This window comes from Caenorhabditis elegans, chromosome V (genome assembly GCF_000002985.6).
Source record: "Caenorhabditis elegans chromosome V".
Taxonomy (NCBI): Eukaryota; Metazoa; Nematoda; class Chromadorea; order Rhabditida; family Rhabditidae; genus Caenorhabditis; species Caenorhabditis elegans.
In genome coordinates, this window is record NC_003283.11 from 10,275,784 (window position 1) to 10,293,427 (window position 17,644).

At 35.2% G+C, this 17,644-nt stretch overlaps 6 protein-coding genes, 1 long non-coding RNA gene and 2 other non-coding genes across 10 annotated transcripts; 4 read left to right on the forward strand and 5 right to left on the reverse strand.

Annotated features, from left to right (window-relative positions):
* The first annotated feature begins 1,003 nt into the window (after positions 1-1,003).
* Y22F5A.8 lies at positions 1,004-1,081 on the forward strand. Its single transcript, NR_069267.1, has one exon. It is a non-coding gene; the product is annotated as an Unclassified non-coding RNA Y22F5A.8 (non-coding RNA).
* Positions 1,004-1,081, reverse strand: Y22F5A.9. The gene has a single exon (NR_069268.1). It is a non-coding gene; the product is annotated as an Unclassified non-coding RNA Y22F5A.9 (non-coding RNA).
* Positions 1,082-1,158: 77 nt separating this feature from the next.
* linc-38 lies at positions 1,159-1,570 on the reverse strand. 2 transcript variants are annotated; one of them, NR_102056.1, is made up of 2 exons: positions 1,470-1,570; positions 1,159-1,337 (listed from the first exon to the last, which is right to left on the reverse strand). It is a non-coding gene; the product is annotated as a long non-coding RNA linc-38 (long non-coding RNA). The 2 variants fall into 2 exon arrangements; NR_102057.1 differs by having other exon boundaries at positions 1,168-1,337; positions 1,470-1,527.
* Positions 1,571-2,120: 550 nt separating this feature from the next.
* Positions 2,121-3,273, forward strand: lys-1 (Lysozyme-like protein 1). The gene is made up of 2 exons (NM_073241.7): positions 2,121-2,586; positions 2,781-3,273. Exons 1-2 carry the CDS (start codon positions 2,125-2,127, stop codon positions 3,213-3,215), a joined length of 897 nt encoding a protein of 298 aa, NP_505642.1. The 5' UTR covers positions 2,121-2,124; the 3' UTR covers positions 3,216-3,273.
* A 1,250-nt stretch (positions 3,274-4,523) lies between these two features.
* Positions 4,524-5,691, reverse strand: lys-2 (Lysozyme-like protein 2). Its single transcript, NM_073242.7, has 2 exons — positions 5,236-5,691; positions 4,524-4,998 (listed from the first exon to the last, which is right to left on the reverse strand). Exons 1-2 carry the CDS (start codon positions 5,659-5,661, stop codon positions 4,585-4,587), a joined length of 840 nt encoding a protein of 279 aa, NP_505643.1. The 5' UTR covers positions 5,662-5,691; the 3' UTR covers positions 4,524-4,584.
* A 625-nt stretch (positions 5,692-6,316) lies between these two features.
* On the reverse strand, positions 6,317-7,761 carry lys-3 (Lysozyme-like protein 3). The gene is made up of 3 exons (NM_073243.4): positions 7,313-7,761; positions 7,049-7,254; positions 6,317-6,782 (listed from the first exon to the last, which is right to left on the reverse strand). The coding sequence occupies exons 1-3, from the start codon at positions 7,659-7,661 to the stop codon at positions 6,432-6,434; spliced, it is 906 nt and encodes a 301-aa protein (NP_505644.1). The 5' UTR covers positions 7,662-7,761; the 3' UTR covers positions 6,317-6,431.
* A 4,015-nt stretch (positions 7,762-11,776) lies between these two features.
* B0024.3 (CX domain-containing protein) lies at positions 11,777-13,509 on the forward strand. The gene is made up of 5 exons (NM_073244.5): positions 11,777-11,998; positions 12,363-12,509; positions 12,573-12,690; positions 13,051-13,163; positions 13,211-13,509. Exons 1-5 carry the CDS (start codon positions 11,793-11,795, stop codon positions 13,389-13,391), a joined length of 765 nt encoding a protein of 254 aa, NP_505645.2. The 5' UTR covers positions 11,777-11,792; the 3' UTR covers positions 13,392-13,509.
* A 750-nt stretch (positions 13,510-14,259) lies between these two features.
* B0024.15 (Hexosyltransferase) lies at positions 14,260-15,934 on the forward strand. Its single transcript, NM_171528.6, has 6 exons — positions 14,260-14,319; positions 14,703-14,898; positions 14,954-15,059; positions 15,104-15,438; positions 15,480-15,612; positions 15,692-15,934. The coding sequence occupies exons 1-6, from the start codon at positions 14,268-14,270 to the stop codon at positions 15,902-15,904; spliced, it is 1,035 nt and encodes a 344-aa protein (NP_741615.2). The 5' UTR covers positions 14,260-14,267; the 3' UTR covers positions 15,905-15,934.
* Positions 15,918-17,086, reverse strand: col-149 (Nematode cuticle collagen N-terminal domain-containing protein). Its single transcript, NM_073245.7, has 2 exons — positions 16,913-17,086; positions 15,918-16,787 (listed from the first exon to the last, which is right to left on the reverse strand). Exons 1-2 carry the CDS (start codon positions 17,027-17,029, stop codon positions 16,011-16,013), a joined length of 894 nt encoding a protein of 297 aa, NP_505646.1. The 5' UTR covers positions 17,030-17,086; the 3' UTR covers positions 15,918-16,010.
* Positions 17,087-17,644: the final 558 nt, after the last annotated feature.

Below are 17,644 nucleotides of genomic sequence, written 5' to 3' on the forward strand. Positions count from 1 at the left end.
GAAAGAGAGCAACGGACAAAAACGGACGAATGCCCCGGAAATAATACACGAGTGCTCTGCGCCGGATGTCGACCGCTCGTTATTATGAATGCGTTTTTTCGCATCGTTGATGACATACCAACAGAGCAAAATAGGTGGACATGGGTTAAGAAAAGAGATGTACAGTTCATTAGGTTTTAATTGTTACGAAAGGGCATACATTTTCTGAAGCGACCTACAATACTAGAATTTTGAGCGTATAAAAGTCACAAAAGTCACTTAATCTCGCCTCGAACCGGCATGGTCACCTTCAATGTGAACCTTTATAGGTTTTTTGCGCATTCTGAAGGCTATAATACTGATTTCAAAAATATATGCACGTTATCATTTGTAAAAGATCGATTATTGAAACTCTCACCAAATCCATCTGCCTAGTAAGTGCAATTCATATATTTTCGAGTTTTGAGAATGCAGCTGGATTTTCATTTTGAGAGCACAAAATCCTAGGAAAGCGAATGAATGTTTGATCTCAGTATTTTTTGATTATTTTCTGTTGAGAGGTGTATTTGAAAGGGTTTAATGTTGTGCAATGTTTTTATAGCAGTTTATTTGTTTTTTAATGCCAATATTTGCTTTGTCTTCTGTAATTTATAAAACATCTATAAAAAATTGCTGATCCAGTTAAAAAGATCTTCATTATTCCTAAAACTGGGAAAAGTAAGGTACCGAAAATCTCTGATTCTTGATCTTCATTTCTAACTAGAAACCTCAAGATAGTCACCGATAAATATTCAAGTGAATTACGTTTTCTTCTTTTTTATCTAGGAATTCCCTCCGCTCAGCTATTTTAACCCTAACAGGCCACCTTACGTTTTTCTTCTTTTAATTTTCTTCGCAGGAAAACTCATTTGGATGCGAACGAGCTTCTATTTTTTCTGGGTTTGTCTTGTGATTGGCCAGGCACCGGAGCATAACTGACGAGATGTCGGTTCCAGAAAATAAGCGGAGAAAAGGAAAAAAAACGAAGAAAAGAATAGAAAAAAGGAAAGTTTGGTGAAGTGGCAAACGGGAAGAGTCCGTCAATTGTTGTCGAGAGGCGACCACATCCTTCTACTCTTCGTTTTCGAATTTTTGGAGCTTTTCGAATTGTGACAATGAAGGAATATGGATGGTGAAGAGCACAAGGGTGACCAAATATTTTATTGAAACGGAAAAAAATGGACAATGAATTTGGAATGTGGAAAAATTGGGCAATTGTTGAAGTTGTCACATGGGTTTTGATATTTGGAAGTGAAAGATCCTCTTCGTAGATTGCTAGACGTTAATCCGAAACCGACATTAAAGATGAAGCAGCCAGCCTGGAAATGATATTTCCATGAAGTAAAAGAAAGAAAATGAGAATATCTAATAAATAAAACACAAAGATCTATCGTTGTTTTTTATTCGGAATATCATGAAAAGATAAATCTAAACTTCAAATATAAATCAACCTTTGATTCTCAAATTGTCGGCAATATGGCTAACGTTGTCTGACCATGTATTGAAAATATGTAGTTCTTCGTCAACTCATGATAGAATGTTCGTCAAAACCAACAGAATAACATGTGAAAAGTGGGATGTAAATAAATTTAGTGACTCATCTAAGAAACTATCAGCAATAGCCGTTAGCGACTAGTGATATATGTCATAGCGTGCTAGTATTCTATTGACAGAATCGCATGAGTCATATTCACATTTGTAGAAGTATTTTATCAGAAACCTTCAGTTCCAACCGCTTTAAAATTCCCTGCCCAAATTGGTCGCGGAAAGAAATTTTGTTTTAAATGAAGAATGCTTCTTTTTTTGACTAATCGCATAACTAATTTTGGTAGAAATTATTTAAAAAGAGTACTTAATTTTATCATCAACTTTCCAGTTTCCAATTAATATAGTCTTGACATTTAATATTACTAACGCCCCCGAATGAATCTCTTTCACCCTACTCGTCACTTTTCTATCTCCACTGATTACCCTTATCACTGGACGTTTTCTTCTACTTAAACGAGCCGCCATCCATCACCGAATCATTAGATTTTCATTCTCTCAACCTTTTCGTTGGCACTTTTCTTCAAGTCAATATTATTTTCTGTTTTTTGTTTCAGAACCATGCTCAAGCTTGCTTTCGTTACTTTCCTTTTTGCTTTGGCTTCTGCTAGACCACAAGATGTCGACTCTAATAGAGTTGTAGCTCTTCCACAGGACAACTTCGAAGTGACTGATATTGGTTTCGAGAAGATCAAGGCCGAGCCAGCTCCGGAAGTTGTGAACAATGATGCTTCATATGCCTACGCAGTTGATATTTCTGTTCCAACAACAGTTTCTCAAATGAACTGCCTCAAGACATCCAGATATGCAGCTGTTTTCATCAGAGGTTTCACTCCATTTGGATCTGGAGCATTCGACACAACTTCAGTCACTTCTATCAGAAATGCTTATTCTGCTGGATTGGGAATTGAGGTCTACATGACTCCACAACCACTTTCTTCTCTTCAAGGATACCAACAACTTGATGCTCTTTATAACGGACTTAACGGAAATGGAATCACCATCAGATCTGTCTGGATTCAGGTTAGCTATATACAAGAAATATAAAAAACCTTGAACAATTAAAAGTTAAATTAGTTAAAATGTCATATGTGAAAAACTGGAAACAATGTACACTTAAACATTAAAATCTTCTTTCCGGAGATTATTTTTCAATTTTCAACTGATAAGAAATTTAATTCTCGACGATTATAGTCTATACACTTGAACTCTTTCAGGTTACCTCCCCAGCCAACTGGCAGAAGTCTGCAACTACTAATGTGAACTTCCTCAACAGCATTATTTCACGAGCCAAGCAATACGGACTGACTGTCGGAATCTACACCAACCAATACGACTGGAGCCAAATTACTGGAAACTGGGCAACTTTGAGCTCTGATGTTCTTCTCTGGTATTGGCATGTTCTTGGAGGTGGTGTTACTGGAGAGACTCCAGCTACTTTCGATGACTTCCGTGCATTCGGATCTTTCAAGAAGGCTTCTGTTAAGCAATTTGCTCAAGTTGAGTCTGTCTGCTCTTTGACCGTCAATCGTGATGTTTACGTTGTTGGAATCCCAGCTGCTGCTTCATCGAAAAACACTGATTTTTTCACTCAAGAGGACATCAGCAGCAACAACAAAAAGATTGTTGTTGGAGGAGTCATTGGAGTCTAAAATATTTATGTTGTGATCTCTTACCTATTTGTATTATTTCAATAAACAATCCTAGCTTTATTAAAATTTTATTTTAAAAAATACTGAAATATACCATATAACATACCAGATATATACCAGAAATTAAAATGAATGATCAGTAAAATTTTAATTGTGTCTTTTCGCATGACGATTTCACTTTATTTCTGAAGATTTTTGTGGAAATCGTTTCTATAAATATAATTTTGAAAAGTAAACATTTAAAAAGTTAAAATAGCCGTGGCATAAATGCTAATTGGCAGTGATTTCCTGTCCCTCACTAGGGAACGGTCAGAAGGTGCCCATCGGACTTGCATATGAGACCTATGCCATTCGATAGCCCATGTCTTAAAACAGTTACTCGTGAATTTTTAGCGGCAAAACTCCCGAACCAAGCTCACGGCGGGCTCTCAAAGATCTTAAAATAGCACTGTAAGGAAGAACTTTAACGATCTAACGAAGCAATTTTCCAATTTCACTTTGGTAGCTCATATCTCCGTAGATAAATTTTTTACAGAAAAGTCATCAACTGATAAGTTGTTGATTTTGTTGTAACAAACAAGTTTGTAATTAAAAGTTTTTTACCACAAAATTTTTGTTTGAGATAAAAGTGCGTGAAGTGCGGCAACTGGTGTTGTTATTTTTATGCTGCTATTCCGTTTCTAATGATTTTCTCGCAAACAAAAATTTTTTGGTAAAAAACTTTCAACTACAAACTTGTTCTTTACAACAATATCAACAACTTTTTAGTTGATGACTTTTCTGTAAAAAATTTATCTACGGAGATATGAGCTACCAAAGTGAAATTCGAAAATTGCTTCGTTAGATCGTTAAAGTTCTTCCTTACAGTGCTATTTTAAGATCTTTGAGAGCCCGCCGTGAGCTTGGTTCTGGAGTTTTGCCGCTAAAAATTCACGAGCAACCGTTTTAAGACATGCACTATCGAATGGCATTGGTCTCATATGCAAGTCCGATGGGCAGCTTCTGACGGTTCCCTAGTCAGCCGTGACTCCAGTTTATCTGAGAGGGTATAGGATAGAATATATTCAATATTACCCGCGTGGAAGGCTTGTTGAACTCAACGTAATTTGAAAAAAAGAAATCATTTGTTCAAAATAATTAAATCTGAAAATTAACATACGAAGATGTTTTTGCACTTTTTAAGTTGCATTGACACCTAACGATAATATGCATTTAATCGCTTTTTACGCATTAATATCAATGTGTTTAACTTTCGTGACTTTTAGACTTTTTCTCTCCTTCAAGAAAATTCTTCTGCCGGCAAAATGATAACAGATGATAACAATTTTATTTGGGAAGAGATCATAAAACCGATAATAAGTTTAATAAATTAGTTTCCGACAAATCCTCCGACAACAATCTTTTCACCATCTGCCATATTGACTTCAGTCTTTGGAGCAGCAGCTGGAATTCCAACAGCATACACGTCACGATTCACAACCAAATTACAAACTGTTTCAACTTGAGCATACTGCTTCACTGAAGCCTTCTTGAATGGGCCGAAAGCACGGAAATCAGCAAAAGTTGGCTTTGTCTCTCCAGAAGTACCACCTCCAAGAACATTCCAATACCAGAGCATGACATTAGAATTGATATTCGCCGAATTTCCAGTAATCTGGCTCCAGTCATATTGGTTTGTGTAAATTCCAACAGAGAGACCATATTGTTGAGCACGGGAAATTATGCTGTTGATAAAGTTGACGTTGGCAGTTGGATTGTTTGGCCAGTTGGCAGGGGAAGTAACCTGGAAAATTTGTAGTTTAGGGAAATAATTATTTAAATATTATGTTCGATTTTCTGAAAGATAAGAAATACACAAACTCGTGAATGCTTGTGAATTGAGAGGAAGTAATGATAAAATACTTTTGAGAAAATTCATAAATAGAGGAGCAACTCTCTATGAAACTGAAACTATAGTAGTACCAGCCTCAAAATGAACTTGAGGGAAATTCTAAATTTAAACTGTGTCTGAACTACTAACCTGAATCCAGACTGATCGGATAGTGATTCCATTATTGTTGAGTCCGTTATAAAGAAGATCAAGTTGTTGGTATCCTTGCCAGCTTGATATTGGCTGAGGAGTCATGTATGTCTCAATTCCCAATCCAGCTGAATAAGCATTTCTGATATTTCCAACACAATTTGAATCAAAAGCTCCATTTCCAGTTGGAACAAATCCACGGAGGAATACAACTTGATATTTTGCTTTCTTCAAACAATTCATTACTTGGACATTTGTTGGAAAGGAAAAATCGACAGCATTTCCCATTGAAGCGTCATTGTTAACAATTACTGGAGCTTCATTTGCTTCGGTATTTGCAATCGCAGCTTGGTTCGAGTCGATTTCTTGTGGTCTCGCAGAAGAGAGAACAAATAGGATAGTAAAAGAAACTAGAAGCTTGATCATTTTACTGATCTATTTCAGTGAAGATAAAAATTGTGGTTTTCCTATCAGTTTATATACAAGACGATGAGCTCTTTTCAGTGCACAAAATGACGAATCTCTCTGAAATAAGATGGGTTTCTTAGTCAGTTGAAAATGTCAACAGTGGTTTGGCTTCATTTTCTGAATTAATGAATGATAATTGATAAGAAGGCAAGAATACCAGTGCAGACTCTCTGTTGTCAATTAAAGTGATGTGATGAAAAAGAGGCCAAAGATAGAGAAAGAAACTTTCTACATGTTCCTTTACACAACATCGTCAGTGAGGATATTTCTCGAAGTTTTAGAACAAAGAGAACAACAGAGAGATGCTTTTTGAAATTCGGGTTTAAAAATGAGAAATTGTAAATAAATTTCAATGGATCCCCAAATTATACGAAATCTAGTGATCCCACCTCAAATGTTGTATTCAGAAAATTTGAAAGTGATTTCAAAAAATTAGTTTCCAGCCGCTGCAACATGGATAAGTTGGACAAATTTCAAATGTTAACTATTTGTAGGTAATTTTTGTTTTCAATATAAAGTTGCATTATGAAATTCGGTGTTTTCAGACAATTTCGAGTCTAATAAAGCAATAAAAATTTCGGCGACACCATTATTAATAACAAGTGTATTTTTGTGTGTTGATAATTTTATCGTTAAAAAGGTTATCGACAATCACATCGGAAATATTTATTTTGTATTATGCTTTCTGGTATCAAAGATTTAGTCGACAATTCTCATTCCTTGGATTCTCAAAATCCGATTCCACCAACACGAATCAATTTCTTCTCCGAACTCGAATTTTCTTGATGAGTTGAGAAGTGTACAATTTGAGACAAGTGTTGGTTTCCGGTGGAATACACATTTCGGTTTACAATCATTCCACAAAGTTTTTCAACTTGTCCAAATTGTTTCACAGTGGCCTGTCTCCATGGTCCAAATGGACGGAAATCTTCAAGAGTTGGAGTAGTTTCACCATCAGTACCCATACTCAGAACATGCCAGTACCACAAGAAAACATCAGAACTAAACGTGTTCCAGCCTCCTGTGATTTCCAACCAATCATAAAATGAAGTGTAGATTCCAACTGACAAGCCCAGATTCTGAAAGTAATAAAGTGAATAAGAAGTTGTTCTTTGTGATCATGATCCATGCTTCGAAAATTAAAACTTCTAAACAGTGTGAGTCAGAAAATGTACATTCCGCTTCAGCAAACAATATTCGTGTATGTGATCAACTTAAATATAATCGTCCTATAAACGTCTCAGGCGTGCCCCACGTTCAGAGGCGAATTTCGCGGAAATTGTTTTACTGTTGTTTTCCATGCATCAGGAGCTTCAGTTTGTCTCGCTAATGTTTGGTAACATACCTTCGCACTTCTAATCATATCTTGGATAAACTCAATTCTCACAGCCATTGGTGCAACCCAATTTGTTGGAGAAGTTACTTGAATCCAGATAGATCTAACATTAATTCCATTAGCAAGCAAATTCTGGTAGACCAGACTAATTTGGTCTGCTCCAGACCTTGTTGAGTTGATGTTTGGAGTGATGTAAACTTCACTTCCAAGTCCAGCTGAAAAAAAAACAAAATGATAATAATAGGATTATTTTGTTTATTTAGTCAATCTTACCTTCAAATGCATTGTTGATTGTATTCAAGGCATTTCGATCAAAATAAGTATTTCCAATTGGATTCAAAGCTCTGACAAATACAGATTTATAACCTTGATCTCTCAAACAATCCATGTCACTCGGAGTTGTGTGAAATGAAATGTCAACTGAATATGCATGAGTTGGGGAGTTTCGTTCATCATATGGAATTGCTGGAGCATCTTTCACTTCAGGAATATTATAATCTGGGTCAATCACTTGTTCAGAAACTTTCTGCAGCAATCCAAATGGTTCTGATACATTCGTTTGAAGAGGAGCTGGGAAAGAGTAGCACAATGTAATAGAGACTAGAAGAGCGAAAAGTTTCATTTTCCGAAATGATAATATTGAACTCAAGAAAGCATTTATACTCGTTTTGATGTCGCTGGTTGAGTAATCAAGTAATAAAGTTGTATTTTTAGTTGAATGTGGGCAGACTCAGAAAACAAGCATTGATAACAATGGGGTTGAGTCACTCAAAAAATACAGAACGTGAAATCGAAAAAGGAGCTTGTGAATGAAAATAGATGAAACAATACTCTATTAAAAAATTAGGATTTTTTCGAAGTTTGGGTAAGTATTTTAAATAGTTGCTTTGTAGTTTTCTTAGGATCCAAAAAAATTCCCTGCATTTTATTGACGAAGTTACTTACTTAGTTTTTATTACCTCTCCTCTCGGATTTGGTTGTCAGTTCAAACAGAAGATTCTCCAACAACGGTTTCAGTGATAGAATCCCAACAGTAGCAAAAACGTTCAGCCGAGAGGATTGGGTTTCTTTCGAAGATGTACAAATGGCTGAATATGTTTGTACTTACTTCAAATCCAAGTTTGTCTGTGAATGGTGATTGAGCATAGTTCATTTCCCAAAAGGCTTAACTAATAGAAAAGCGTTTTGGCTGTAGTGAGGGGGCGTCCTGACTGAGGAGAATTAGAGAATCAATAGTTATGAGCTACAGTGCTCCACATAATGATACGGTCACCGCCAAATTTTGGTATAACTCAAAACTGGGTTGAGATAGCAAAACATAGTTTCTTGTGAAAATGTTCGCTGTACTGGCTAACTTTCAGATAAGTATTGGAAATATACCTGAACCGTTCGTAAAAAAAGATAAACCATTTTTTGATGAAAAACCATATAAAAAATCCACAAAATGATACGGCCACCCTTGGTTTTTGTTTTCTTTTTTCGTTTTTTTTGCAATTTTTTTTGCTAAACGTTAGGTTTCATGTTCGTTTGTGTTTTTACAGCTATGGGTCGTGGAATAACTTTAACTGACTACGAAAAAGGACAAATTGTGCAAAATTATCTCAAGGCTTCTCGTCAGATTTTTCGTGATTTGAAACGTTCAAGAGATATGATCATTCGATATGCTTCCAATCCTGCTGCTTATTGCACCAAAAAGCCTTTTGGTCGCCCACCACTCCTTTCTGGTAGAGACAAGCGAAAAATCGTTTGTCGAGCATTCAATTGAAATTGAAAAAATTTGAAAAGTAGGAGCGAGATGAACCTGCCAGTGTCTGTTGAGACCGTACGACGTGTCCTTCGAAGTCCCAGTTTATCAAAAGACGAAAATTAATAAAGGCTTATTTCATTACCGAAAAACACTGCCAAAATCGTATTCAGTTTGCTAAAATCAGCCAGAGAACTAACGGAGACAAGTGAGGATTATGGTATAATCATTCAAGCCCAGTTTTTGGTCTCAGATCATCTTTTCTTTTCTCAAATCGTGCCAGTAATCACGGTAGCCATCAGGACCACCACAGTTAAACTTTTTCTCGCCACTGAAGATGATCTGAGACCAAAACATAAGATTGAATGATCATACCGTAATCCTCACTTGTCTCCAGTTAGTTCTCTGGCTGATTTTAGCAAACGGAATACGATTTTGGCAGTGTTTTTCGGTAATGAAATTAGCCTTTATTAATTTTCGTCTTTTGATAAACTGGGACTTCGAAGGACACGACGTACGGTCTCAACAGACACTGCCAGGTTCATCTCGCTCCTACTTTTCGAGCAAGTCACTATTCAATTGAATGCTCGACGAACGATTTTTCGCTTGTCTCTACCAGAAAGGAGTGGTGGGCGACCAGAAGTCTTTTTGGTGCAATAAGCAGCAGGATTGGAAGCATATCGAATGATCATATCTCTTGAACGTTTCAAATCACGAAAAATCTGACGATCCGAGAAGCCTTGAGATAATTTTGCACAATTTGTCCTTTTTCGTAGTCAGTTAAAGTTATTCCACGACCCATAGCTGTAAAAACACAAACGAACATGAAACCTAACGTTTAGCAAAAAAAAATTGCAAAAAAAAACGAAAAAAGAAAACAAAAACCAAGGGTGGCCGTATCATTTTGTGGATTTTTTTATATGGTTTTTCACCAAAAAATGGTTTATCTTTTTTTACGAACGGTTCAGGTATATTTCCAATACTTATCTGAAAGTTAGCCAGTACAGCGAACATTTTCACAAGAAACTATGTTTTGCTATCTCAACCCAGTTTTGAGTTATACCAAAATTTGGGGGTGGCCGTATCATTATGTGGAGCACTGTAGTTCATGCGGGTCTACCATCCTTCTTCTTTCTCCCCCTTAATTCAATCTTTCGGAGATTTTGAAACCATCCCTCCGTTTTAAGCACACGTTCAACTTTTTATTTTAAAATAGTGTTTTTTTTTAATTTAGATTTTTGATTGAACCGTGTAGGTGATTCTTTGAAGGTGGAGCAAACGTTTTTGAAAATGATTTGTGAGCATTCAAAATTGTCAATTGGTACTCGAAGTGGCTTTCGATCCTCTATTCAATAATTTTTCACAACAAACTACATTTTTTGGAAAAATCCAAAGAACATTTGTGGTTGTGTTCTTTGCTATCAATATTTTTTAGTAACGCTAATGTGATTAGAACCATATGGGAAAAAACTTCAAGAGCCAATAACATGTGTTTTCTGTTTTAAACCCCCGTTTTCCAATAATGCATGTCCACAACAAAACGACAAAGTTATGTTTCAAACTCGAAACCATATGCAAATACACTTCATCAAAAGTTATAAAAAGGTGCATCCTTGAATGCAAAGTTTGGTTCACAAGTTTTATGTGTGACGACATTATGTAGCTTACAATATTTGCAAAAAAACATTTTTCATCTGAACAGCTTTTGATATGGTTTACATGTTTCACAGACCGATTAAGTGAATTGATTTTAGACGGGTTCCTAAATTATATTAGATTAACTTCAAAGAAAACTTAATGGAAACTAAGGAAAGCATACACAAATTTTTATCTATCTGGAATTAAACTTTCGATCGATACATTTCTTCTTTGTATTTTCTTTTGCATTAGCCTAATTGCCAAATATTGCTATTCACACTTATGATGAGTTTTCTCACATTTTCACACTAAATATTCCTTTGCCTTGAACAAATTAAAAATGCGGCGTTTTTTCAATAGAATAGATCTATAGATATCTTATTCCTACTTTTATTCATTTAAAAAAAATCACAAACAAATCCGTTCGAAGAAAAACAATTACTAAAAGCGATCATTCCTCACTTTCTCATCAAAAAACAATATTTAGCGTTTTCATTTTCAGGAAAGCACGAGAAAATAATTGGAGCAAATTAACAACCTAAAGAACTGTTCAGTCAAAACTGGAAAAAGGTAAAATTGAAAAGTTGATGTTATTGCCTACACAATTAATATTCGCTTTTGCGTTTGAAATTTTAGCATTTGAAAGTTATGTTACATTGAGGACAAATTCCCGCTGGTTTTACACACATTGATACACTGTTTCTTAGATAATTTGCGGTTTCAAAAATCCCACTCACCGATTTTCTGTGAAAATTATTTTTTCGGTGCTACCGAAGGTCTCTAGTCAGCTTTATGCCAAACCTTGAAGAAATGCAAGACACAAGGCAAATCTTCATTTTTAAATGATTTTTTAAACCTATTTCGAAAACAAGCAGAACTTGTAGAATTTTAGCAAAAAAAACGTATACGTAAACGTAAAACGCGATAAAATGAAAAACAATGATTCTGGCCACCTAGATCTCATCAAAAATACTCATCAATTCTCAGTTTCTATGCAAGTACCACAATGTTTGATGAAATGTGCATCGTTTTTTCTCTAATATCTCTAATCTCTATGTTATCTCAATGGCTCATCAGTGGTCACTGACACTTCTTTTCCTCCTCCCTTTCCCCCTTCTTTTTTTCTTTATTTTATTCTTCCCACTTCTGAATCCCTCTTCTTTTTTATTCTTCTTTTTGCATTCATCTGAAATGGATATCAAAGAAAACGGCGAAAATTCTTCCCATTTTACGTGTCTTCTATTCCGCTGTCAATTTTATTTCCTCTCTTGTTTTACTTTCGTTCCTTTTTTCTTTCCGAACTTCAGACATTTTTATACTTTTGAATCTTTCATCCACATATAAAGTTTTAATAATTTCAGTCATATTTCCATGAAATTCTATATTATTATAACATTACTATGCTCTGAAGTCATTGGAAAATTCGGAAGAATCGGTGGGATTGGAGGGGCAAAGTCTATTGGACGAGGTGGTGGTGGAGCCAGATTTGGAGTTGGAAGAGGTGGAGGAGCATCTACAGTTCGAGGAAGTAGTGTATATTCAGGAGGTTTCAGAACTGGTACAAGTGGCTGGAAAACGTAAGTTATGTATATATTCATTGACATATAAGATAAGTATAGGCGCCTACTATTTTTCATGCATAACATATCATACGAAGTTGTGGGTGGCTTGGGAAATAATTAGGATGTTATATCGGTTTTATAGAACTTGGGAACTAATGAGAAAAACACTAGAAATATAGAATATCTTTGAAAACACTTAAAAAATAGTTGTAGAGTAGAAATAATTATAGTATTTTTGAAGTATTCCGCAAAATGAGCCCTTCTCTATTCTCTTACACCAATGAAGTGTTGATTAGTTTCAATACTCATGAAAAATCTTTTGAGAAAACATATCGTTAGGGAAAAAATGCGGCGCCCATTTTGTATATCCACTTTTCAGAGGAACATCGTCTTCTTCAAATTCATATGGATCGAATTCATTTCGTTCAACTATTTTTGCTTCATTATATTCTCATGCTCATTCTCCAATTTTCTCCCATAGTTTGACAAATGCATTGATAATATCATCCCTTGCAAGACCTATTACGTAAGATTTATCAATAAGTTTTACACTTTCTTCTACAGATTAATTCAACCAAAAACTTTTCAGATATGACAATCGTCAGTACTATTGGGATAGTAGATATGCTCAAGAGAAAATCTCACCCACTGAGTTCCCTGTAATGTGTGAATATCAAATTGGAGAAGATGATGGGCAATTACAGAATGTGAGTAAAAAGACATTTGAGATGTTTGAACGAAAATAACAAATAACGGGAGCTCATACAGGAGCAACGAAGCATATTAGAGTTTTTGTGACGGAACCTTTTTATAAAAAACAAAAAATTGAAAATATTTGTCCAATTAAAAAGAAAACATGAATTGGTGGTTGGAACGCTATTCAGAAATATCAAAACAATTTGAATGAAAAAAAAGTTATTTGGCTTTATTTTTTGGTTTCAGATATAATTTCTAAAAGTTTATACAAAAAAAAATATACAAAATTGATATTCGGGACATTAAAAATTGGCATTTATTATAAGCACAAAATGAGATTGTCCAGAGTTTTTAATTTGATTTAATTGCAGGTCACATTTGCCAATGGATCTCATGCCAGATCTCTATTTTTTGGATGTCCTGGATCAATGCTTGATTGTTGTGGAATGTACTGTTGTCATAATATTGGAGAATACATATTCAAGTAAGTTAATTATCACATACATATTCTGAGTAAAAATTTGATTTCAGAGGTATTCTGTTTACGATAATTGCTGTATTTGTTGTATGTGTGATGTGCTCATCAATGATTGAAGACAATAGGAAAAATAATTTTTTGAGATGCGGCAATTCAAGAACAACTAGAACACGAACAGAAACGGATATTCCAATGATAAAAGTATCACAAGCAGAAAGTCCAGTTAAATTATGACGATCAGCACCAAATTACTGATTATTTGACAATCTCTACTACTGGTTGTGTTTAAAAATCTGAAATTTTGATATCAATTTGTTTGTATATTTTTTAAATGAACATTGCTCAATTTTTATTCCAGATTTTCATTCAAACATCACATGACAAGAAAGGTTTCTTTGAAATTTAACGACCAATAGAAATTTCAAAAACCAATGGCGAAATTAGGTGCATTTTTTAATGTACTTTTTGTTAAATTCATGAGTTTTCAAAATTCACGATCAAAAACTGTGAGATAATTTGTGAGGGAGATTAAAGTAATCCGCACATAACTATTTCATAAATCGCATGTAAAACACATAGTTTTTAAACTTTTTTCATTAAACCACTTTTTCTCCAATTGTAATTTAGTTCCTAGAAGAGCTGTAAAAACTTGACTATTTCAAAAATTCTAAATTAAGTTAACTTATATGGCTCCGTTTTCAGATATACTTTTTTAAACCACATGAATAAATGCCGAATAATTCTTCTACATAGAAGTTCATATAGCCTTTCTACTGAATACATAGTTACACTTTTTCCGGATATTAAGTTTATTTGCAAATTTTGGTATCCAAACAAACACATTCGTTTTCTCTTTCCGTCTCTTCTTTGCTAAATCTCTGACACACGTCTTCAGGTGCGAAGAAGTCTGCTTTTTCTTTGCGCACAATTCCCCCGTGTGTATCCCACGACAACGTCCTTTTTCTTAGAGCTTCTCATTCTTTTCTTGGTTTTCAATAGGTGATGTATGATACATTGACCAATAAAGCATGAGAACTATTTCAAGATTTCCAAAATTGTGTTCTTACAGTTTTTTTTGTAAAACAAAAGGTATTTATTTCAGATTCATGCATGAATCTTTGTCGAAAACTCTGGAAATATCTACTCGGTCTAATTATTTTATGTAAGTTGTGGAAGTTATTTTCAGAACATTTTAAATATTATTAAAACATTCAAAACCAATATTTGAGTTTTTGTCTGTTTTTTGAAACTTGGAATTTTGACGATAAGCATTCACGAGTAATGTTCTACTATCATTTTGTACTGTTTATTTACTATTTATTAGATTTTGAGACATTTAATGATAAAAACATTGTGATGTATGTATGTTATTGAAATTTTCAGACTATTGTACTCTGGAGTGTACAGACTGTTGATTTTTTTTGGCAAGACCATTAAAAGAAACACTCCAATAAAAATATTATTTGCATATAAACTTTATCTAACTACCACACCAAGTCAAATATTTAACACTTTCATCAAGTTGGTTGATTTTCATTTTTTCAGACGTTACAGTCTTTCTGAATCTCGATCGAATTCGCTCTTATTCAACAGATGCTCCTATATTTGAAGTGACAAACTCTTTTTCTTCAAAATCTCATTTATCTAAAGATGGGTCAACTAATCAGTTTTACCATGCTCAGTTTAAAGACCAAAATCATACTTATCAGTTCATCACAGTGCCAAAGAAACAGTGCTCTAAGTAAGAAAAGAAAATTAAAAATATAAGTTTTTATGATATCTTAAAATTGTTGCAGTAACACAAAACTTCAAATCACAATTCTTTCAACTGCCGGAAACTTTGATATTCGGCAAGCAATTCGAGAGACATGGGCTAATCCAAATAATTCGGAACATGTCGCTGTATGTTGTCTCTATTTTCTATAATTTTAAAATATTTTTTTCAGAACAATGATGTTAGAATTTCATTTATTATTTCAAAAACAAGCAATGAATTTTTAAATTTTGCTCTTCAAAAAGAAATTGAAAAATTTGACGATATGATTGTAACGGATTTATATGAATCTTATGAACTTTTGATATTAAAAGTTCATGCCATATTAAGCTATAAACAGAGTCACTGTCAACTGGCGGACTTTCAATTGAAAATTGATGATGATATGGCAGTCGATATGGATGGATTATACAGAAGTCTTGAAGATAAGAAACAAGCAAGTATTAACGGAATTAGTGGAATTATTTGGAAAAATTCACCACCAGTGAGAGAAAAAAAACATAGATGGTAGGAAATAAAACATAACAATAGAAATTTCAATATTACAGGTATGTACCAAAAACTCTTTATTCTGAGAAGTTTTTCCCTCCATATATTGATGGCCCAATTTATTTAATCGGAAAAAATGCAGTTCCACGAATGTTGGAGGAAGCTAAGAACTATAATCAATGGATCATTGAGGTATTTTCTGCGATTTTATGATACTAAAAGCCGTTTGAATTCTTAATTTTATTATTAGTTTTAAATTGATTTGTTTCAGGATGTCTTCTGGACTGGAGTTATTGGCAAAGCTTTAAAAATTAAACAAATCAACTGGGCTAATCATCTTCTTCGTTATGTTATTGAGCTCATTCCATCTCGACTCAAATGCTCAAAAGGAGGAGTTCCTTTGATCTACGCAGTTCATAATATGAAAGGTCCGCAAATGATTCATGACGGGTATCAAAAACTGAAGGGTGTTAAGTGTAAATGAACAAATTCAGGGAAAATAAAACATTTTATTTTTGTTCTTATTATGATCAGAGCATTGTCTGAATTTCTTATTATTGCAGAAAATTGATTGAAGAAGTTAATAATATCTAGTGTCGCTTGAGAAACATGACTGAACGAGTTGGACAAGCGCAATAGGCAGCATCAGATCCTTGAAGACCTGGATTTCCTGGAGCTCCTGGATGACCATCGGATCCTCGGTTTCCTGGTTGACCTGATCTTCCAGCTGGTCCACATGGTCCACTTGGTCCTCTCTCTCCTGGTCTTCCTGGGTTTCCAGGTGCTCCTTGACGTCCTGGTTGTCCAGCTCTTCCTGGTGCTCCTGGAGATCCGTGTCCGCGACGCCCATCCTTTCCTGGATGTCCTGGTTGTCCTGGATTTCCATCTCTTCCTGGTTGTCCAGCATTTCCTTGTGGTCCTGGTTGTCCTGGTCTTCCATCATTTCCTCGTCTTCCTGGTTGTCCTGGACGTCCGTCTGGACCCGGTCTTCCAACCTGTCCGCATGTACCGGATGGTCCTGGTGGTCCGGCCGGGCATTTAATACAGTCTTGATTACGCGGTGGACAGGCGGGAGCACGAATTGTGTTATAATTATCTTGTCCATTGCGTCCTGGAATTCCTGGAATTCCTCTCTGTCCTGGATGCCCTGGTGGTCCTGGTGGTCCTCGTGGACATTTTGGCTTTGTTGGCTCACATTGGCACCAAGCTGGGAGACCTGAGAAAGTTGAACGACGTTTTTGGCGGAAGACGGAGTTGAATGGATTTTCCTTTGGCTGAGATGGTGGGGAGACCATGACTTGAACATCGAGCATCTCAACCCAGGCAGCATCAGTGTCGGCGCGGAACATCTTCACACCATCAAGAACCTGAAAATAAATTATTATATTTCACAGAAGTATAAATAACATTTAGTTAATATTTTCTGATCCATCTTTTGAGGAAAAATATTATTTCGAAAATGTAAATTAGAAAACAATATTAAAATGCAAACCTCGTCATGCATCTCATTAATAGTAGAGTAGAGTCCTGGAATGACAACAACACATGTCAAAATGGCAATAGTAGATGCCAAAGAGGCAATACCAACCAGAAGCTTCTCCTCAAACATTTTAGCTCAGTCCGAACGTCTTCTCCTTGAAAGGGAAGTCGATGTGGATGATGAATTTTCAAACCCTTCATCCTTCACTTAAATACTTTTCCGGAGAAGGTCGCCGCACCAGGCGCAAAATGGGCGGGGCATCTGTATCCCCATCTTTTTTACTTTTATCATCTAAAGTTTCTGTTCTCTTTCTTCTCTCTTTCTCGCTCCTGCAATTTAGTTTTGCACCCGTAAACGTAAACGTTTTTCTTTCCGTTTCTGACCTAATTGGTAACTCCTCGCGCCAACCGCGCCTTGACCATTTTGATAGGAGAAATTGATAAGAAAAGGTGAAATAAAGAAAATGAGATGATATGAAAAAAAGGGAACGCTTTTTTTGCCCTTTACGATGACACAATGACCGCTTTCTCTTTCTCGGAGAAGAACATCCAATTGCGGAATAAGAGTGTGAGAGTAGAACTATTCAACCTGTTTTTGCCAAATGTTTAGTTGGTTTTTTCGATAGTAGGAAACAATTTTCAAAACTTTCAGATAGAGACGTTGAAACTTTTCGACGTGGTACTGTGAAACTGATGTGGTACTTGAAAATAACCGTTTCATTGGTGAACTAGTACACATTTTCAA